The 22,811-nt window shown below is 44.6% G+C and overlaps 1 protein-coding gene and 1 pseudogene across 3 annotated transcripts in view; one reads left to right on the top strand and one right to left on the bottom strand.

Moving 5' to 3' along the window:
* Positions 1 to 383: 383 nt before the first annotated feature.
* Ms4a18 (membrane spanning 4-domains A18) overlaps positions 384 to 22,811 on the bottom strand; it is a 41,834-nt gene continuing 19,406 nt past the window's right edge. Inside the window, exons 2-7 of one of the 3 annotated variants that reach the window (XM_021218212.1) lie at positions 18,735 to 19,208; positions 16,881 to 16,997; positions 12,769 to 12,825; positions 5,270 to 5,380; positions 3,678 to 3,791; positions 384 to 808 (exon numbers count right to left, since the gene is read on the bottom strand). In XM_021218212.1, the coding sequence (XP_021073871.1) occupies positions 644 to 808; positions 3,678 to 3,791; positions 5,270 to 5,380; positions 12,769 to 12,825; positions 16,881 to 16,997; positions 18,735 to 19,196 (1,026 nt within the window). In that variant the 5' untranslated portion in view covers positions 19,197 to 19,208 and the 3' untranslated portion in view covers positions 384 to 643. The remainder of the gene's footprint in view (positions 809 to 3,677; positions 3,792 to 5,269; positions 5,381 to 12,768; positions 12,826 to 16,880; positions 16,998 to 18,734; positions 19,209 to 22,811) is intronic. The other 2 variants (XM_029545018.1, XM_029545016.1) reach the window with 2 other exon arrangements.
* LOC110335838 lies at positions 9,691 to 10,189 on the top strand (annotated as a pseudogene).

Below are 22,811 nucleotides of genomic sequence, written 5' to 3' on the forward strand. Positions count from 1 at the left end.
AATACTACATAGCAGACTTAGTGGAGTTGCTCTCATCCTATTGTCATCCTTGAGAGGCCCCATTCTAATTGCCCTGTGAAGTTTGCATCTCTGCCATTGCCCAACCCAGACAGATCTTTTTCTTGGGCTTGAGTGGCTTTCTTGTTACCGTTCCAGCAGGCAGTCTGGTGTCCATTTGGGGTCTCACTCACACACCCAGGAGTCCTGGGGACACACAGCAGGGTTAGGCAGTCCATACTTTTTGTGCTTCTTAAGTTCCATGGGTTGGGGGACTTACCTTTCAGGATTAGAGTTGGGGGAGGGGAATTAGAGGCTGAACCAACAGTTGGCCTGTCTATTAGTTTGGAATTGGCTTCCCCCAATAAGCAACAAAACACAAAACACAACATTGTATGCAGTTTGTTAAAGTTAAAAGATACCTAGGTCAAAGGGAAAAAGGATTATGAATTAAAAAGCACAATTAATAACAAACCAAAGGGAAGCTTAAGAGTAAAGAGGTGGAAAAAAATGGATGTTCATCTTGGCCTAGAGGTAATGCCAAAGTCAATGTCACAGGTGTTTCAAGGTGAAACAAAGATATTGTTGTAGCAGCACTTCCTTTGAAATGTCGTTGAAATGGGCATTCTGTCAGTTATTCCATCAACTATTTCTGGTCTACATCTTGGTATACTTGTTCAAGGGGAACATCACTGGGGAGGGTGGTCTGGTCTGGGATGCTGGTGGCACTATTTGGGCTGGTGGTGTTGACAGGTCCAGTGGTTGTGTTGACTGTGTTGCCACCAAACATGGTTGGGATCATTGTTATGTTCTGAAAGACAAAGGACAGAAAGCCCATCAGTATCCTTAGTAGTGAACTTTTAAAAAGGCTGTAACTTCTCCCCCTTTCTCTTTCCATGCCTTGGGTAGACTTTCTCTCGTGGATGCTGGGCTTGGTCACATGACCTTCTTTGGCTAAGGGGACAACAATAGTAATGGGGATCTAAGCAGCAACCTGTGACGATTTTACCTACTGTAGTTTGATCTTTCTCATTGGTACAGAAAACAGTCTGCCTGACCCGATAAATAATGAGATAAGTAGCCCAGCTTTTTTCTGTCTACAGCCAGTTTACCTACTGGCAGACATGTGTCCATCTATCCAAGACCACCCAACACTGGGTATCTCAGCAACCAGCTGTAGACTTGGCAATCCCAGCAAATCAGAACTGTCTGCAAGACCTAGAGGATCATAAGCTAAAGCCTGTAGTGTGAGCCATTACATCTTGGGGTTGTATTTCTGAAATTACCAATGGATAGATAACATTCAAAGTAAATTTTAGGCCTAATAACAAATGTTAAATTAGAGTTAAACCACATAGAAAGGATTGTGTCTAATCAACCCCGTGCTAAGTAAGACTGTGTGTTTTTATGTGTGTGTGTGTGCATGGTGCATGGGGATATGTGTGAATGTGTGTGCACATGTGTATGAAGGCCAGAGATGTCACTGTGTGCTTCCTCAGCTGCTCTCCATTTAGTTTTTGAGACAGGGACTCTCACTGAACCTGGATCTTGTTGATTGGCTAGATTGGCTGGCCAGTGAGCTCCATCTACCCATCTTGGCCCGCCTTCCCTGATCCCCAGTTCTGGGGTTACAGACACATGCTGCAGACCTGCCTTTTGATATGAGTGCTGGGTATCTGAACTCAGGTTCTTGCACTCATACAGCCAGCACTTTATTGACTGAACCATGTCTCCAGTCTTTTGTGAGGCCCTTGCCTATACTGAAAAGCTTCTAAAAGGCTTTTCTTATGGGCTTTATCCCAGAGAAGTCAGATCTCAAAATAGGTGTTGGTAGATGGTAGAGAGAGGTCTATCTAGAACACAACTAAAGATGAGGCTCTTGTCAAGTTGCAACATCCATAATTTGGTACATAAAACATCCCTAGATACTTTTGAGGAACTTGTATTAGCAAAAGGAGCACTAAATGTGAGCTGACATTGCTTAAAGTGAAAAAAAAAAAAGCTTAGAGAATTGCACATCTTCCTTAAGATGGATGAGGAAGGCTCTTTCTTTTGAGAAAGCAAAAATGTCACTGACAGAGCCAAGAGACTAGAGATCAAGACCCCAGAGAACAGTAGATTAGGGAGACACATCTAGGAAGCAGTAGAAAGCAATGGCAGATCTTTCCTCAAAGCTGAACTGATTCCTAACCAAGGAGTGCTCTTTGCCACCATGTGGGTAATATTGCTCCATAGGATTTCATTAAAAATATTTATTTTGTGCATAAGGGTGTTTTGTCTGCTTGTATGGTTATATACCATGTATTTGCAGAGGGCAGAAGAGGTCATCAGATCCCCTGGAACTGGAGTCGTTTACAGTTGTGAACTGCCAGACAGGTGCCAGTGATCTTAACCCCTGAGCTGTATCTCATATATACATGACTGCTCCATAGGATTTTAGAATTTGTCCTGAGCCTCTTAGTCTTTCTCTATTGAATGGGAGAGTGGGTTTGAGTTATCTGGTTCTTGTTTCACTAGACTCTGTTGGATATATTAATAGAATTTTTAGAATTATTGTTGTAATTGTTTTGAGATAGAGTCTCATGTTGTTCAGGTTGGCCTCAAACTTGCTAAGTAGCCAAGGATGACCTTGAATTTCTGATTCTCTTGCCTCTACCTCCCAAGTTCTGGGATTATAAGCATGCACCACCATGCCTGGTTTAAACAGGGCTGGAGATCAAACCCAGGGTTTCCTGTAAGCCAACCAAGTTTCTTGTCTACATTTTAGTTTCTAGGTTGCAGTGTCAAGCAGATTCATAATCCAAAACTGGATCCTGGACATCAAGTATAGTGATGGAATTGGATGGAATGCATGGGAATCCTGGGATGGAGATAAACATGGTTTGATTCTTTTGGAAGTGTTAGTAACTCACTTGGAAAAAAAAATCTACAAATCCTCCTATTCATGCCTCTTAGGTAACTCTGTAGCTTTTCTCCTTATAACTGGAGCTAGTCCTCTGCTCACAGGTACTAAGTATGGCCATGTGAGTGACTTTGGCCATAGGACATAATCAAGTAGGGCACAAGCACGGGCTAGAGTGCTTGCCTGTGAGGGATTACATGTTTTTCCTGGGAATTCAGGTGCCTTATGAAGAAATTAAAGCTGGCGTACTGGAGGATGGGATATCACAGGAGCAGGAATGAACCATCCCACTAAGACACCCGGGTTCCAGCTTTCCTGAAGTCCATCTGGCAGCTGGCTGCAGAACGAGTGATTCCACCAAAGAGCGATGATGTCAGATGAAGAGGTAGTCATGTATCACAGTACAAATGGATGACATTCAGAACCAAGAACCAAGTACATCAGCGGTTCTCGACCTTCCCAAGGCTGTGGCCCTTTAAATACAGTTCCTCATGTTGTAGTGACCGCAAGCATAAAATTATTTTTGTTGCTACTTTATAACTGTAATTTTGCTACTGTTAAGAATCATAATGTAAATATCTGACATGCAGCCCCCTAGGTTGAGAGCTGTTGAAGCAGATGCTTGTTGCTTTCAGGTACTTGGCTTGGCAGTAGGTTGTTATTCGGCAAAACTTATCTGATACATCCTCTCAGTCCTGACTCCCCTCAAGCTCTGGTCACTCCTTGTCAAGCCTTCCCAGAGCAGACTCTGATTCCTGGAATCAAGCCCAACACTCACCTCAAAATGGGTCCAGCAGACAGCCTGGCATCCAAAATGTGAGACTGTGCAGGTGAGGACAAATTCCAGGAGGGCGAAGGGAAGGAGACTGCCAACGACTGCCTTAAAAGAACTCTACAGGCAGAGAGGAAATGGGAGCATTTGAGTCTTCAGGGTTGACTGGATGATAGTCCACACGTGTAGCCGTTCTAAAGCAACTGCCACATGCCTCATCTGGAAGACTAGAGAGATGGCCTTTGTGTGTGGTGTACTGGTGTTGATGCTATTCTACCTTTGCCATATACATTCAGTATACCCCCACCTGTCAGCCACAGTATTTCCTTATTGTGGACTTTTATGGCCTCTGGAGCCCACTTTGCTCTTTGTACCACAAAGCCAGAAGCTCAAACAATCCTCTGGGGAATCAGTCTTTCACTGATGAATGGTAGCGGTGGTGCGTAAACTTCCTTGCCCTGAGGTCTTACTTACTTCCTCTCTCCACAAGAACTACTTGTTTGCTTCTGAGACAATCCCTAACTGTGATGGACCCCAACAGGTGCTCTGACCATGAATCTACATGGGGGCCAGGGGTCCTTACTGTGAGTTGGGAGATGTACCAGTGAGGTCAGAACTGTCACTTCTGCCTGGATCCTGGCTGTCTTAGCTTGCACGATCCCTATGGTTTGGTCTGAATCAGAGCTTTGAGGGCAGGACTGAGCTTGGTGTGCATTGGGCTGTGGCCCTGTCCACAGTGCATTGTGGAGTCAGGGTCTAGGAGGACTTCCTCTCCAATTTTCCTCTTCAGCAGAGGATGGGACCCCAGGGTTTAGCATCAGACCTACTGGAACCCTAAGCTTTTGTTCTGCATGACACTAGTATATACACTCTTTGATGACAGAGGTGCCTATTGTCAAACAGTCACTTTTCAGACTAATAGATAAGATCAATCTTAATTCCTCATAAATCACAGTCTACCTCTTTATCAGTTTATTCTGTTGCCTAGGGCTGGACTTCAGTGGTCAAAAACCTTGCCTGGTTTCCTGCCATGTCCTATCAAGGCCAAGTTCTGTCAACTGGATTCAGCTTTTTCTGGGGCCTACAGGGAAGCTCTCTCTTTTAGGATTTTCCTCACCTCTGTAGATGGGCCTCTGCCAGGTTTCCTTGGACTACTTCACTAGTCCTGAAGGAGGGTCAGGTTGCAGCTAGAGAAGTAGCCATATCTCTACCCCTCCTAGACTATTTCTCTCTTAATCTCAGAGTCCTCACTGTAGTATAGAAACATTGGGGCTGTTTTTAGCAGTTGCAGGGTTTTGATGGCTGTTATGTATTTTATGGATCATATTAGGATGGAATTCTGTTGCAATTCCTTCATGCTCAAGAAACCATCGTGTAGGTGGCACACACCTTTAATCCCAGCACTTGGGAGGCAGAGGCAGGCAGATTTCTGAGTTTGAGGTCAGCCTGGACTACAGAGTGAGTTCCAGGACAGCCAGGGCTACACAGAGAAACCCTGTCTCGAACACTCCCCTCCCCCCCCCCCCCCCCCCAAAACCCATCATGTAAGCTCTTCTGGTCCTGAAGAAGCATTGGGACTGGTCCATTGTAATGCTTACCGTCCAAGGATCATTAACATCCGGGGAAATAGACAACTGTGTGATGATAATGATGATACCAATCAAGGAGAAGATGGAACTGACGACATTCATGCCAATGCTGCTGTTCACCTAAATATAAGGACATAAGGGGAGAGGAATGGTGAGCAAATGGTCAGCATTTGGGAAGACTCAGGAAGCAGAGATTAAAAAGAAGAACAGGGTGGCAAGGAGTGGGTCAGGCTGGTTTGGAGCAGAAACCTGTTTATCCTGAAGGCAGTGAGACGATCATTGTGCCAATCCCCTTAGGGCAAGAACCACACATTGGAAGAGTATTGACAGCTGGCTAAGTAGCCAAGGGAGACTGGTGTGGAGGTGAGACTTCGAGGAAGCTGGCCTGCACTGCAGAAGAAAGAAGCAGGGGTGACAAGCTCATTCTGAGAAGAGACACTGAGGGTGTCACACAGGGACTCTGAGGGTGAAGGGGTCTGGAGCTTGGGTTGGCCAGTTTGGCTGGGGTAGATTTTCAAATGTGAAGGCTTGGCTTTGCCACGGTGAGATGTCAAGAACCTTAATTGTTTACAGCCTGCCTCTACTCAAGCTGCTCCCCTAGTGGGGTTTTGGGGAAGAAAATAAAAGAATATATGCCACATTTGGGCTTAGTCTGGAGCAGTGGCCAGACACAGAAATTGAAAGAGAGACATCCAGCTGGGCAGGTCATGCTTTTAATTCCAGCACTGGGATGTCAGAGGAAGGCAGATCTCTGAGCCAGCCTGGTCTACAGAGTGAATTCTGAGTTCCAGGACAGCCAGGACTGCACAGAGAAACAAACAAAAACAAACAAACAAAACAGCAAAAAAGCCAAAACAAAACAAAAGCAAAGCAAAAACAACAACAAAACCCCCAACCAACCCCCCCCAAACAAAACAAAAACAAAAAAAAACCCAACCCCAACCAAACTAAACTGAAAATAAGTCAGATATCTGAGGAAGATGAAGTCTGGAGAGAGGTCTCCCAGGGCATTGGGGTTCCCTGAGGGTGTGGGCAGTGTTTGATGAGTCTTGTTGGAACATATGAGCTTAGTCCATGTTGGGGAGTTGAGGGGGGCAGACCTGGGTAGCAGAAATTTGCCCTGCAGACCAGGGATTAGGAATTGGGAAATGCTTTAGTGAATAACTGGCCCTTTCCTTAGGAGACAGAAGACATGTGGAAGTCAGAGGAAGGAGGACCTGGGACCAGCTCTGTTTAAGCTGAGGTCTTGTAGGTTTCAGCATAAGCCTTACTGTTTGAAATACACACTCCTCTTCATCTAGCCTAGGCTTGGCTTTCTGTTTAATGCAGAACACCCCCAGGTTATTGCACAATACATTTTCATGACTTTTCCAAACTGCTAAGAGCTTCTTGCTTGTTTGTTTTGTTTTGAGACATGATTCATTATGCAGCAGTAGCAAACGCAACAGGTTATAGTGTAGCTTTGGAACCAGAGAATTCTGGGCTCAAATTCCAGCTTTGTTACATACATACTCACTGTGTGATTTGAGGCAAAGCCTGACCTTTCTCTTGTGACATGGCAAAGTTTCCTCCATCTTGTCTCAACTGGAGTCAACTTTAACCTGAAACTGACACCCCCCCCCCACCTTTTCTACTCCCACCATGAAAAGTCCTTTGGGAACAGCACACCCAATGGGTAAAAATGTCCAGATAACTTTGTTTCGGCTTCTGTTAAACTGCTTGCTTGCTCTACTTCCTCTGCAACTGCCAACTAGGATGTAGTTTTCTGTGTTCTTATTCTTTGAAACCTCCCTGTAAAATGCACTGGAGGCTGCTCTGTAAGAAGTGTTTCTTTCCAGGCAGTTGCCTGCTGACTTCATGCAGACTCCTAATTTGTGCTTTGGTTGTGCTGAGTGTGGTCTTTGGGTCTCTACCTGGCAACATACGGAGGCCGCAGTGAGATCCTTACAAGACCCTCACCAGTTTGACCCACTCCAGGTCTCAGTATAGATTGTGGACCACAGCAGCCAAAGACTTCCTCCTATGGGGTGAGCAGTCTGAGATATTCTAGGGCTTCAGGAGAGATCTGCAGTGGTCTAGACCCCTCTGATGCCCCTAAATTTCCTTCAATAAGAGTCATCTAGTCTGTCATCCCAGGAGGTAACTCTGGTTAAGGGGCCTTCTGGTTAGGACAGAAAGAAAAGGCTGGCCCTGGCTGCTGATATAATATCTAGAATCCGTGTGAGACATCACTGGATTCCTCTAGTCTGTTCAGGTATATGAATGTGTGGTGGACATTCCTGGCTGTCTTTACTATGTGATTCTCTGTGTTTCTGTCAGTTCTGTTTTCCTGTATTGACCAGTGGCTTTATCTGATGTGAGATGCCCCCTACTTCAAGACCTGTACCCTCTTTGTTAGAGACCCAAATCTTTTTGACTCTGCCAGGTTGCTCAGTGACCCCCCCCCCAAACCTCTAAACCTCCACTTGTCCCACTTCTGGAGTTCTCTCTTGTTTCGTTGTTAGGTGGGGAGGGGTCCTCTCAGCCAGAGGCCCCTGCTATCTAAGCAGAATGCACACAGGGAGGGAGGCATAGCTCCCCAAGCTGTCAGCTCCTTCTGGTTCCTACCCTACCTGCTCTAAGCAGGCTCACAAAAGGGAAACAAGTTCCCCTGGGCTGAGTCTGGTGGGAAAGAGCGAGTTTCACTTCCCCCTCTTTCATGATTTATGTTCCCTTTCAATCAGTGATCCATATAATTGGAAAACTCAAAACCCACAATTCTCTGAAAAAGACAGTAAAACTGCCTCTGGGATAGGTGGGAGGATTGCTGCCAGACAGTGCAGCCCGGATAGAACAGATTTTCCCTTCTGTCCAACATTGACCAAGGAAACTTTAATCAAATTTCCCTAGGCCCTTTTAAGAAAGATTAAAGGCAGTTACTATAAAAGATTGACTTTATCATCTAGTTGTTCTCAGATATTAGAAAACAATTTTGTAAAGGTATAAGTAGGTCTCAGTTGCTGGAGATAAATCAAGAAATGGTTAACAACAGAGAGCCAAATGAGAGACTAGATCTTTTGCATAAACTAAAAGCTGTCACCTTCTCTGATGGAGTGACACAGTTAGACTTACAGATACCCAGCAAATTTTGGTGTCTCGCCCTTTCTCAGAAGAATAATCTTAGAAGAAGAATCTCCTAGCTGAAAGTCCTGTTCTCAATCAAAAGATAGCTTTAGACTATCTCTCAGACTTACAACAAAGATTCCCAGTGTATGAGCAGAAACCAACCTCGCAGGACTGGCCCAACACCAAGTCCCTATACTTTTTTTCCCTATACTTTTTAAAATCAACCAGTTCAACTACTCCTGTCCAGACTAAACAATGACCCTGTAAAAAAGGAAAATTTCACTCCATATCACCTGGCTTAGAGAGACAGGCATCTGGTACCCTGCCAATCACCCTGCCAGTCACCCTGCCAGTCACCCTGCCAGATACCTCTCCTGCCTGCGAAGAAACCTGGGGCCTCGGATAATAGATTTGTTTAAGGCCTAAGGAAAGTGGTCAGAGAATCAAGACCACTCACCCCATAGTTACAGACCCAAACACACTCATGAGAAACAGGGGTTCACTGTCCTGGATCTGAACGATGCATTCTTTGGCCTCCCATTGGTAGAGGTGAGCCAATCATCCTTGCTTTTCAACAGACAGACCCAGATGGAGGTTACAGTGGGAAGCTTACCTGAAACAGGTTGCCCTAAGGTTTTAAAAATTCTCCAACCCTGTTTGATGAGATATTCTCATCTGATCTCCTGCCTTTCTGACAGAGGCTTTCTGGGACCATATTTTTACAATATGTAGATAACCTCCTCCAAAAATATATTGTAAAAAGGCCACTGAGGGACTTCTCAAGAATAGCAGATTTAGGCTATGAAGCTCAAATTTTGTACAACAGAGGATACTTACTTTGGCTATTATTTGAGGAGAGGCAAAAGGAACTTGTCTCAGTAGGACTGCTGTCATACTTCATATCCCAGCTCCAAAGACTAAGAGACAGGTTTGAGTGTTCCTAGATGTGCCTACATATTGCTATTTGTGTATACCAGGGTTTGCAGAAATTGTAAGGCTTCTAAACACCAGCACAGAGTGGGATACTGAACCCCTAATCTGGGCTGAGACTGAATAATGGGCATTTGAGGTTTTAAAAACAGCCCAGACTCTGGCTATAGCCCTAGCACTTCCAGATGCCTCTAAACATTTTTTATCTGTTGGTCCATGAAGAAAAAGGCATTTAAGAAGGGGTTTTAACCCAAACTTTGTGACCATGAAAATCCCTGTGACATACCTGTCCAAATGATTGAACTCTGCAGCCACAGGATGGATCATCTGCCTAAGAGCTATGGTGGTGACTGCTAGTCTAATTAAAAAAAGGTTAAGTAGGCTGCGGGAGCCGCGGGTTACCATGCAGACATGGCCAAGTTCAAGAACTACACCACACACAACCAGTCCCGCAAATGGCACAGAAATGACATCAAGAAACCCCGGTCGCAAAGATATGAATCTCTTAAGGGGGTTGACCCCAAGTTCCTGAGGAACATGCGCTTTGCCAAGAAGCACAACAAGAAAGGCCTGAAGAAGATGCAGGCCAACAACGCAAAGGCAGTGAGTGCATGCACAGAGGCCATCAAGGCCCTTGTGAAGCCTCAGGTCATCAAACCCAAGATGCCAAAGGGCCCCAAACTCAAACGACTGGCTTTCATCGCTCACCCCAAGCTTGGGAAGCAGATTCGAAGCTACATGGCCAAGGGTCAGAGGCTCTGCCAACCGAAGCCTAAGGTTCAGACCAAGGCAGAGGCCAAAGCTCCAGCTAAGGCCCAGGCTTCAGCTCCAGCCCAGGCTCCCAAAGGTGCTCAGGCCCCCAAAGGTGCCCAGGCCCCCGTGAAGGCCCCATAGAAAAGGATCCTGCCAGCGTGAAGACAGACTGACTGCTGTGGTACACCTCCCCACACACTCTGCAGATGACCAGTGTCCTATGCTGTTTTTACAAATAAACTCAGACAAGATCAAAAAAAAAAAAAAAAAAAAAAAAAAGGTTAACTCTGGTCAGGCACCCCACAGCACTCTACACAGTTGAGGCTCTCCTCCAAGAAACACCAGACTCTGTCTAATGCCTATGTGAACCAGTACCAGGTCCTACTATGGGATCACCCTTGAGTTTGGTTTGAGCAATCCATTGCCGTCAACCCTGTTACTTTCTTTCCTAATGATGGCCCATAGGTGTTCATCCATGACTGTCTTGAGGTGACATCATCTTGAAAGATCCTGATGCAGTGCTCTACACAGATCAGAGTAGCTTAATTAAAGATGAAGCTAGGTACATGGGGGTTGTAGTAGTTACTTTAACTATAACTATTTTGGCCCAAGACAGATAACTCAGCCCAGATACCAGAACTGACCTATATAACCTAGGCTCTAGGGATGGGGAAAAGGAGAGTCCACCACTATATACAGAGGCAGTCACTATACTTTTACTACCATGCATGTCCACATAAGATCTATAGAGAAAGAAGACTTGTCACCACTGAGGAAAGGACATTAAAAACAAAGGAAAAAGATCTTGGCCCTCCTAGAGGCTATATAGCTTAGTTGCTATCCTTCACTCCCATGGACATTAATACAGTTACTCCATTGAGGTAAGAGGCAATGAGACCATTGACCTGGTTTCTAGACAAATGACCCTAAGATTAGTGGATTCTATTGATGTTCTGGTGATTTCTGGTGATATACCTTGATCCAGTGTTGCCTGAAACTCCATAGTACAAACAAGAGGGAATAGAAGATGAAAATAATAAAAAAGGACAGTTCAAATGTATAAATTGGTAGAAGACACAGAGAAAAGATCACTCTCCCCAAAACAACTGGCAGGACTCTGGTAACTGACCTTCATACTCATTTGAGGTTCAAAAACTTTCTGAGTTGCTCAGACCAAGTTACTAAGACCTCCTTCTTTAGCTTTGCTTTGGGCCCACTGCACTGAACATAGGGAGGGATTTACCCTCTATGAGTTTATGTTTGGAAGACCCCACCCCCACTACTTCCCCAGTTCAGAGACCAACAGTTGGCAGAACTCTAACCATTTCTTTCTTAAGTCACTACAGGCCCTCTAGGCTTCCTCTTCATTAGACTATCAGAGAGACCCAGCTGACCTCCGAGTCCAACACCAGTTTCCCCCATTCAATCCCAGTGATACTATTTGGGCCAAGCAGAGAGTCAAACGGTCTGAAAACAACTTGGAAAAGACCCTACACTGTGATTCCCTCCATTTTTATGGCTGTGAAGGTAGCTGGCATTATGCCATGGATCTACCACATCCAGATCAAGAAAGCAGAAGCCATTGATGATGATGCCAAGTGGACTATCTTCAGACTAAGTGCAGAATTAAAATTAAGGTTTCATTGGCCCTGGCTGTGGTTTTATGTTGTCTTGAGTCTTTTGTTTGGTATGAGTAGAAGGCTATGGTCCAGCTCCCACTGCTTTCAGACCAGGACCTGGGAACTTAGGAGGAAGATAGATACAGGGAGGTGATAGAGCAACTACAGATCAGAAACCCATATTCCTTCTTAACCATTGCTTATTGATACCCACTTTAAGTATTTGATTGTATCAGAAAAAGAAAAGATGTGGAGGTTTATCTTTTGAGGTAGAAATACGGAATTTACAATTCTATGCATATGCTGTGGCTGGGCTCCCTAGTTGCCAAGGACAAGGAAGTTTTTGTTGCAAAAATTGGGGGTGTAAAACAGATTGGATTAACAGTGGGACCCTGCACTTTAAGTTGCCTGACTTATTATGTAAAACAAAGGATTAATTTAGCCAAATCAATGGTTCTCAGGGGCAACTACACTTCTTTAGAGTAGGATGAGTCCACAATTTAACTCATTCACTAAGACTAGTGGGAAACATGACAGGACAAACCATCTTGTCTCAGCTGGAGGAATCTGTGGTTTAATCTGAAATGGACTCCCCAACCACACCCCATTTTCTACCCCTGCTGGGTAAAATCCTATGGGAAAACACCCAATCCTGTTTTAGAAACTCAGAATCAAATGTCCAGCTAACTGCACGTTTTGGCTTCTGTTAAACTGCTTGCTTGCTCTACTTCCCCTTGCAACTGCCAACAAAGTTTTCCATGTTCTTTGTCTTTAAAGGTTCCCTGTAAAATGCACTGGAGGCTGCTCTATGAGAAACATTCCTTTCCAGGCAGTCACCTTCTAGCTTAAAGGCAGACTCTCAACTTGGACTTTGGTTGTGCTGAATGGTCTCTACACTAAAATACTCAGCCTCAGTTTCTCCTCTACAACATGACAGAACAAAACATCATAGAGTTGTGAGTATCAGGTGAAATATAGTGTGTAAATGGCCTGAGCCTAGTGTCAGACTGCAGGGTTGCTGTGAGATCTCCTTGCCCAAGTGTGGGAAGGAGCATAATCTTAAGACTCATAGGTCATCAAAGAAATGGCATAATTACTTACCACGCAACTGTTGGCATCCTTTTCAGCCAAGACTGACAAGGATCCAGAGACAATAAACTACATAGACATAGAAAAAAAAAGAACATGTCATTAAATTTCAAAAATCTTGTTTTTCAGAGATGTAAATCTGTGTGCTTCCTCTTAACACAATCACTGTCTCAAACTTTAAGTGGCATATGCCATACAGGATACCCTAAGCCAGTGACTTTCAACCTTCATTATGCTGTGACCCTTTAATACACTTCCTCATTTTGTGGTGACCCTCCCCCAGTCATAAAATTATTTCACTGGTATTTCATAACTGTAATTTTGCTACTGTTATGAACTATGATGTAAATATCTATAAAGCTCAAGGCGTGTTATATGTAGACCATACAACCTGGAATTTTTTGATGGTCTTAGGTGACCCCCATGAAAAGGTCATTCACTCTCAAAGGGGTCATGACCCACAGGTTGAGAACCACTGCTCTAAGGCATTCATTATTACCACTATCTGACTAGGTATCTTAAAGTGCATGGTGGGCCATACCATTGTCCAAACTCACTTACTGCTGACACTGTCCTATTCTTGACTATGATCTTGTCCTAGGAAGTAAGGGGCAGGGTAGCATGGTAGTCATAGTACTGAGGTTGGGAGAGAGGACATCAGGGCTCCTGTTTCATATCTGCTACTAATTCATCTTGCTGAGTTCCTAGACCATCCTGATAGTCCTAACAAGGTCCCTGTTTTCAAACAGTTGATCGCTCTGAGTTACTGTTGAATCTGTTTCCGTCTCATCTCATTGTAGTAACAATAGTTGCTGTATACTTTATTTGGTATTACTGAAGATCAAACCCAGGTTCTTGTACATGTTGGGTGAATACTTGACTCCTGAGCCATATCCTTAGTCCTGTATTTCTTTCTTATAAGGACCACTCAGGTAAAAAAAACTTCTAAATGGCTAAGTGTAGTGCCTTTGTACAGTCAGAAAGGAGCTTTGAACTGGATGATCTGAAACCTTAAAATAATAAGTTTCCCTAGATCATTGAGTTTGGGGGACTGAGACCTAAAACTTAGTTGAAATCTAAGAACTTAGGAGAAGAGAATGAAATAAAGCTATATATGGTATAGTACTGTCTTTTTAGTAGATGATATAAGAGCCTATACAGAAATTCTAATCTATCAGAAAGTCACTAGAATTAATAAGAAGGCACTGTTATTTCACCAGCTAGAAGATCAATGTGCAGGTGCCAATTGCTTAGCTGGTGTGGTAGAGGGAGAAGAAACTTATTAGTGGAGTAGTGTGCAAATTTTGTAAGTAGCTCAGGAGATGTAGTTTTTGGGAATCCTCACTCATGTGACACAGCTGCCTGGCTGTGTCAGAAAAATATCCCAAGATCCCAATTAGCCTGCCTCCCAATAAGCCTAGAAGATTGACCAATCTCTTAGGCACGAGCTCAGTCTGCTGTATGAGATGTCCCTAGGTGAGCTTTTCCTGTTGTTGGAAGTACCTCTCACTTTTTCTTTTTTCCTTTTTAGATTTTTTATTATTATTATTTTCTTTATTTACATTTCAAATGCTATCCCGAAAGTTCCCTATACCCCCCCCCACCCCTGCTCCCCTACCCACCCACTCCCACTTCTTGGCCCTAGCCTTCCCCTGTGCTGGGTCATATAAAGTTTACAAGACCAAGGGGCCTCTCTTCCCAATGATGGCAGATTAGGCCATCTTCTGCTACATATGCAGCTAGAGACACGAGCTCAGGGGGGTACTGGTTAGTTCATATTGTTGTTGCACCTACAGGGTTGCAGCCCCCTTCAGCTCCTTGGGTACTTTCTCTAGCTCCTCCACTGGGGGCCCTGTGTTCCATCCAATAACTGACTGTGAGCATCCACTTCTGTGTTTGCCAGGCACTGGCACAGCCTCACAAGAGGCCGCTATATCAGGGTCCCTTCAGCAGAATCTTGCTGGCATGTGCATTAGTATCTAGGTTTGGTAGCTGATGATGGGATGACTCCCTGGATGGGGTAGTCTCTGGATAGTCCATCCTGTCATCTTAGCTCTAAATTTTGTCTCTGTATCTATATCCTTTCATGGGTATTTTGTTCCTTATTCTAAGGAGGAATGAAGTATCCACACGATGGTCTTCCTTCTTGGTTTTCTTGTGTTTTGCATAATGTATCTTGGGTATTCTAAGTTTCTGGGCTAATATCTGCTTATCAGTGAGTGCATATCTAGTGACTTCTTTTGTGATTGGGTTACCTCGCTAAGGATGATATCCTCCAGATACATCCATTTGCCCAAGAATTTCATAAATTCATTGTTTTTAATAGCTGAGTAGTACTCCATTGTGTAAATGTACCACAGTTTCTGTATCCATTCCTCTATTGAGGGACATCTGGGTTCTTTCCAGCTTCTGGCTATTATAAATAAGGCTGCTATGAACATAGTGGAGCATGTGTCCTTATTACCAGTTGGAAGATCTTCTGGGTATAAGCCCAGAAGAGGTATTGCTGGGTCCTCCGGTAGTACTATGTCCAATTTTCTGAGGAACCACCAGACTGATTTCCAGAGTGGTTGTACAAGCTTGCAATCCCACCAGCAATGGAGTAGTGTTCCTCTTTCTCCACAACCTCGCCAGCATCTGCCGTCACCTGAATTTTTAATCTTAGCCATTCTAACTGGTGTGAGATGGAATCTCAGGGTTGTTTTGATTTGCATTTCCCTGATGACTAAGGATGTTGAACATTTTTTTCAGGTGTTTCTCAGTCATTTGGCATTCCTCAGTTGAGAATTCTTTGTTTAGCTCTGTACCCCATTTTTTAATGGGTTTATTTGAATTTCTGAAGTCCAGTTTCCTGAGCTCTTTGTATATATTGGATATTATTCCTCTATCAGATTTAGGATTGGTAAAAATCCTTTCCCAATCTGTTGGACCTCTCACCTTTTCCTGTTGTTGCAAGTACCTCTCACCTTTTCTGGCTACCCAGGCTTGAAGGGTCTGCTTTCTTTCTAATTTTAATTTTTTTCTATAATAAAACCCCTCTTAAACTCATCCTTTATTACCTGTGAATTTCATTCAAATTTTCCAGGTAAAGAGTCACTAACCCAGCAGAAGTTTCATATGAGCCTGAGTGACCTGCACCCTAACTCCCAAGTTAAGCCCATCAAGAGATAGTCTCTGTCCTTCTGAGAGAACCTTGTTTCTCCTATTCCCCTGGCTTTCATATACACACTGCTGTGCTGGCAAATGCTTGCTGCCTGCTGGTGAGGTATCACAGCGGGGAAGGCGTTGATCAGGGCTGTTTACCTGTAATAGCCAAATTTCCTATCACCAAATGTCTGGGCAACTTGCTTAATTAATTAATTCCTGAAAAGTTTGCAGTTGCTTTCATGATTGGGAGGTAGACACTGTGTATAACATGAAACTGTGGACGTCAGCTTACATATATTACGATACTACAGCAGTGTGCATCAAGGGATTACAATTACTCTGGGTGTCCTATGCTGGAGGAAGAGAAAGGCTGAGGCTTGGTGCCGGTTAAGAAGAACTTACGTCCTAAGAGATTTCACGTAGCTCTACCAGCTTGTCAGCTCACTTTGCGGGACAGACTGGAGCTGAGGCAGTGATGGGCCAGCTATGGATAGGACCACACCATGGCCATGACTGGGTAGTTATGGGTACTCCTTACCCTCTACTTAAACCTAAACCCCTAAGGTGGATTTTGGGGGGGTGTCTCTGGGCTCTTTATTTGTTCCTCTTCTCACTGTGGTCACAGTGCATAGATTATCATTTTTATCTTCTTTGCTATGGCCCATCTCCACAGTAGGCCTATTAAGGGTGGGTGGCAGAACTTGGCTTGTGAGTGCTACATAGGCCAGGCTCTGACCCTAAAAGCTCTGGTAATAATATGGTAATGAATATTTGAAACCAAAAGCTCCTTATAGTCAGGAGGTGGTGCTGTCAAGGCAGGCGGATAGGTGATTCCCTCAGCCCTCAGCAGCACTTGCAGACTTCTAAGCCGTGAGGGTTCTATGCCTGGGAGTGGGGCCCAAGGGTCTTCTCACCTCTTCTCCTCCCCAGTTCCCCTCTGATGACTTAGAAAGGAGGCCACACAGCCTTGTACTCACAGATAGGCCTCCCCAGACCAGGTACCCTGAGCACCCCAGCAAAGGAGTATTTGTGTTGTAGAGTTGAGGGTTGATTGCAGCGAAGATATGAAATAGGCCAATGAGGATCTGGATGGCCTGTGGGGAGAGCAGAGAGACATCTGGTGAGAGAGCAAGTGGGGCTGTGGGCTGCTGAGCTGCTCTTTGTCACCTTGGCTGTGCTTCAGAGCCACTTGAGGTATGATTGGGATTGGGGTTCACCTAGGTCGACATCTAGACTAGACCGACCTCTCTGAGTGGGGCCTGTTCCAGATGTGTTTTAAAGCCACGCAGGTGACACCAATGGGTGGCTGGGTGGCTTGAGTAATGAAAAGGGTAAGATTATTCAGAGACGTTCTCTTTTAATGCTTGTAAATCGTCAGCCACCTCACAGTCATGTCACCAGTATTAGTTAAAAGGATAAAAGGCATAATCCAGAATTACAATGTCTATGCAACATAATCATTGTTTACCTTCCCACATACAGTTATAACCTTCCTGGAGCTTGGGATCAGCATTTGGATTCCTGATACAGTTTTACACACTTTAAGCAGTGGCTCTGATAAATTTGGGATAAAAATATAGAAAAGAAGTGAGGAGTTGGGGCATGTATTAGCCCATGTACAGATACGATGATGAAATACCAAATGGTGGGCAATTTGGATAAGAAAAAGAGAGTCTATTTAGCTCCTGGTTTTGGGACTGTCAGTTCAGGCTAACTCTGATGAGGGCTTTCCTGGCTTTGCCGTTGTGCTGTAAATTGTATCATTGTGGGAGAACATGAAAGAGGGAGAGATTACATAGTGAGACTGAAAGCCAGAGGGGTTGAGGGAGGCCAGTCTTGCTCCTGTGAGAACTATTAAGAGGTTCCACAAGGACCACACAAACCTCTTCTGAGCCCAATGACCTAAATACCTCAAGCTAAGCCCTACCTCTTAAAGGCTCTCTGGCACCTCCCATCATTACCTACAGGAGACAAACCTTCTGACATGTGAAGCCTTGTAGGGTATAAGCTAGCCATATCCCTACTGAGGTAGGGTTTTGATGAGTCTGTTTCCTTCCCGAACCTTCCCTTATCCTCTAGGAGGGTTGCAACCTTTCAAAGGAGGCGGGGCCTTTTGCACTCTTTGAGCACCAAAGCTGTGTATGTGTCTCATGGTAATTGCCAGAAGGTACAGTTACAATAGCTGATATGAAGTAAATACCCATCCCACCAGGTTTTTGAGAACTATGTTCTGGTTATCACTATCTCCTCACAGAGTGTGCTCCATGCTGAGTGAGGGAGTGCACTGAGATGAAGAACTTGTTATGACCCAACCATCCTTCCAGCCAGTCATCTTACAAGGAGTTGGCTGACATCTAGGAGAACATAGGACCAATCTTGTTTCTGCCTCAAAAAATAGGATGGAGTAGAGCTTTTCAGGGCGCCGAGTGAAGTGAGAGGTTTCTGAAAAGAGGAAGGAATACCCTTGGTGGAAGAGGATTAGCAACCTCAGAGGCATTCGGATGTAGAGGAGCTTACTAGATCTTCTGAGAGGCAGCGACTGAGGTTCTAGGAAGCCCAGGCCACTTGCCTGGGTCAATGGTTTTTCTAGTGAAATTGCCACTGATAGTTAGGAAAGGGATGGCTGGTCAATATTATAGCCTCCCTCAAAACACATGGACCGAACTGGGGAGCTGAGGAATGCAGGGAGGGATTGCCATTTGTGGGGTTATCCTAGCCATAGCCTTTAGAAGCTGTGACCTCCTTTGCCCTCTGACCCCATTGAAGGCACAGACTTACAAAGTCCATGAAGGAATGGAGTTACGAAGCTGGAGAGATGATGTCATACTCACCCCTAATGTTCTGACCTCTTCATTTATGAATTTCTTGGGATTAAATTCAGGAAAGGACATAAAGGACATGTTCCACTGGGGAAAGCTTGAGGTCTGTGTTGGCCCGGGGACAGTGTTCAGGGGATTCTGAGGGTCTCCAGGCAGGATTTGGACACTTGTTACTTCTGGTGAGTACTGGATTACTCCTGGTGGAGCCTGCACGCCAGCCATTCCTGCTGGATACTGTAGTCCAGTGGGCCTAGCCTGCAGGCCTGTTGTTCCAGTGGGATTCTGGATCATGATGTGTGGGTTCTGGAAGTTTGCACTCCCTGGGTTATACTGGAGCATTGTTGCTGAGGTTGGGTAGGTGGTGGTCTTTTCCAAAGGCTGCCCAGGGCTTCCAGAGACCACAGCATATGTAGGCTGCATGACATGGACATTACTGGGGACGGTGACAGCAGACACATTCTCTTGATTGCTCATGATGCACAGCTGCTACAAAACACACACGATATAATTTCTACCGAAAACCCAACAGTCCCTCTTACTCCTTATGTCTGTCATTGTCTTCACTAAAATGCAAGCCTATTACGTAAGATAAGAGTCTTTGTTTCCAGGAATGGATATAGAAAGTGTGGTAGGTTTACACAATGGAGTACTACTCAGCTATTAAAAACAATGAATTTATGAAATTCTTAGGCAAATGGATGGATCTGGAGAATATCATCCTGAATGAGGTAACCCAATCACAAAAGAACTCACATGATACACACTCACTGATAAGTGGATATTAGCTCAGAAACTTAGAATACCCAAGATACAATTTGCAAAACACATGAAACTCAAGGAGAAGGAAGACCAAAGTGTGGATACTTCGTTCATCCTTAGAATGGGGAACAAAATACCCATGGAGGAAGTTACAGAGACAAAGTTTGGAGCTGGGACTGAAGGAAGGACCATCCTGAGACTGCCTGCCCCACCCCCCCGGGGATCCCATTCCATTAACAGTCACCAAACTCAGACACTATTGCATATGCCAGCAAGATTTTGCTGACAGGACCCTGATACAGCTGTCTCTTGTGAGGCTATGCCAGTGCCTGGCAAATACAGAAGTGGATGCTCACAGTCATCTATTGGATGGAACACAGGACCCTCAATGGAGGAGCTAGAGAAAGTACCCAAGGAGCTGAAGGTGTCTACAACCCTATAGGTGGAACAACAATATGAACTAACCAGTATCCCCAGAGCTCCTGTTTCTAGCTGCCTATGTAGCAGAAGATGGCTTAGTCGGAGGAGAGGCCCTTGGTCTTGCGGAGATTATATGCCCTAGTACAGGGGAATGCCAGGGCCAGGAATCAGGAGTGGGTGGGTTGGGGAGCAGGGCGGTGGAAGGGTATAGGGGACTTTCGGGATAACATTTGAAAAAAAATTTTTTTTGTTTGTTTTTTGTTTTTTTGTTTTTGTTTTTCAAGACAAGGTTTCTCTGTGTAGCCCTGGCTGTCCTGGAACTCACTCTGTAGACCAGGCTGGCCTTGAACTCAAAAATCTGCCTGCTTCTGCCTCCCGAGTGCTGGGATTAAAGGCGTGTGCCACCACCGCCCCGCAACATTTGAAATTTAAATGAAGAAAATATCTAATTAAAAAAAAGAGTTGCAGGGCGTGGTGGCACATGCCTTTAATCCCCGCACTTGGGAGGCAGANNCAGGCAGATTTTTGAATTCAAGGCCAGCCTGGTCTACAGAGTGAGTTCCAGGACACCCAGGGCTACACAGAGAAACCTTGTCTTGAAAAACCAAAACAAAAAAACAAAAAAACAAAAAAACTAAAAAACAAAAAAACAAAAAAACTAAAAAACAAAAAAGAGTCTTTGTTTCCTTGGGGGTTCATGTTCTTTCTTAGGATACAATATTCAAATGAGTTGGAACTTCTTGACAGACCAGGTATCTGAAAATTTATTTAATTTAATTTTTTATGTGTATGGGTGTTTTGCCTTCATTTATGTCCATGAACCATGTGTGTGCCTAGTGTCTGAAGAGGCTAGGGCATCAGATTCCCTGGAACAGGAGTTACAGATCGTTGTGAGCTGCCATCTGGGTGCTGGGAATTGAACCATGGGAACACAGTGTTGGCTTCTGTTCATCTATATTTCAGCTGCTATTTCTAGGGTACTGAGGAGTCTGAGAATGGCCTCCCATTTCCATCTTAGGCGTCTGAGGCTTCTGGAAGAGAATAATGTGACTGTGGTCCCTACTTAGGTAGATCTGGAGGATGTCTTATTTTTCCTATGTTGATGAGGAAGGATGCCTGGGAGGAGGCAGCCAGCCTTAGCACATTAAGGACATATGTCGAAATATTTTCCATTTAGATGAGGGAAAAAACAAAAACAAAAACAAAACCTCACCTGTTACTATTCACTTCTGTTTAACTCTTTTACACATAAATTGTAGATTCTTGCTGGCAGGACGTCAAATGCTTTGACACAAAATAATGTGAACTGGATTCTAGCACGATGCAAGCAGAAAGCTTTCTGGCCTCTCTAGATGACAAATACCAAGTCAACTCACGCTAGTGCTTTATGGTTGCCAGCAGGTGCCAGAGTGAGGAAAATACCCCAAAGGGCTGATAGCTACGTGACTCTGCTGGCTGCTGGACTGTCGCCTTTCATTACCGATCACCCAGATAAGGAAACCCCGGGCAAGGCAGCATCAGGGTCCAGAGGTCAGACAGCTCCGGGTCTGTTTCACAGTTTCTGCTTTTACAACCTGCAGGTGTAAGGGCACTGGCTCTGTGAAATGTAGATATAGACACGTCCTTCCAACAAGCCCTCAAGTCCTTCCTTGGGGCTGTCACTTCCAGCGCAGGAAAGCACTCTTAGCTCAGCCTTTGTTGAAGAGTAGCAGACATCTGCAACAGAAAGACTACTCCCTGAACCTACCATCCCTCAGACTCCAAACTATTTTATTTCTAATATTAAGTCAAGTGGATCTTAAAATGTTGTCTCTAGGTCAGCAATGCAGGTATCACTTGGTAAAAAAATCTTCGGTTCACTCTCCAGACCCACTCTGTCTTCTAAAGTGTCTCCTAGATGACTCCAAAGCTGGCAACATCTGAGACCCCAGTAGCACAGAATGCCCTGCTTTTACTTGGTAGCTTCACTTTATGCTTCCCGAATCCAAACAGTTAAAAACCTAGAACTTCAGAACATACCCAGATTTTCCTTGTAAGACCAAGCTGGTTTCTGAGGCCTTTTGCAATTTTTCTTGTCTGTAAGAAAAACACCTGGCAGGACTGTGAATGTAGCTTGGTGGGTAGAATGCTTGCCTTGTGTGCATGAAATCCTGGGTTCTATCCCCAGCATCATATAAACTGGGTGTGATAGCACATGCTTATTAGAGTCCCATGCTTAGGGAGGTGAAATCAGATTCAGAAGTTAAGGTTATTCTCTGCCATTGAGGCCAACCTGGGATATGTGAGGCCCTGTCTTGAAGCCAAACCAAGAAAACAACAGCAATAAAACACCTGTCAATTCAGAGCTGCACAGGCTCATGATACAAGCTCCTTAGGAGTCTGAGGTAGGAAGATTGCAAATTCAAGACTTATTTATATTACAAAGCAATTTCAAGATGACTTGGACCACTTAATAAAATGTTGTCTCAAAATTAAAATGACATGAAACTAAAAAGGCCCGGAAATGCCGTGTGGTGCCAGAGCTCAGTGCACGAGAGGGTCTAAAAAATGAACAAGAGACTTGCCTGTCGTTGGTATGACACCTGACAGCCAAGGAATTCCCCATGATGTCTCCCTCATTTCCATATCCCCTGTGATTCCACTAAGCCTCATGGGGACCATGGTTCTGAAGGGGGAATGACTTCCAGAACAGCTCACAGGAGTGGGCTTGGAACCCAGGCTTATCTCCTTGTTACGGTGTTTTAACTTCTGTAGAAGAATTCTGTGCCTGTCTAGTGACACAAACCATGAATGTTCACCTATAGGAACATCCTGTGTCAAGCATCCTTTGCCTTCTCTCAAGAACTCCAAGTTCAGCCAGGCGGTGGTGGCGCACGCCTTTAATCCCAGCACTTGGGAGGCAGAGGCAGG

This window comes from Mus pahari, chromosome 1 (genome assembly GCF_900095145.1).
Source record: "Mus pahari chromosome 1, PAHARI_EIJ_v1.1, whole genome shotgun sequence".
Classification (NCBI taxonomy): domain Eukaryota; kingdom Metazoa; phylum Chordata; class Mammalia; order Rodentia; family Muridae; genus Mus; species Mus pahari.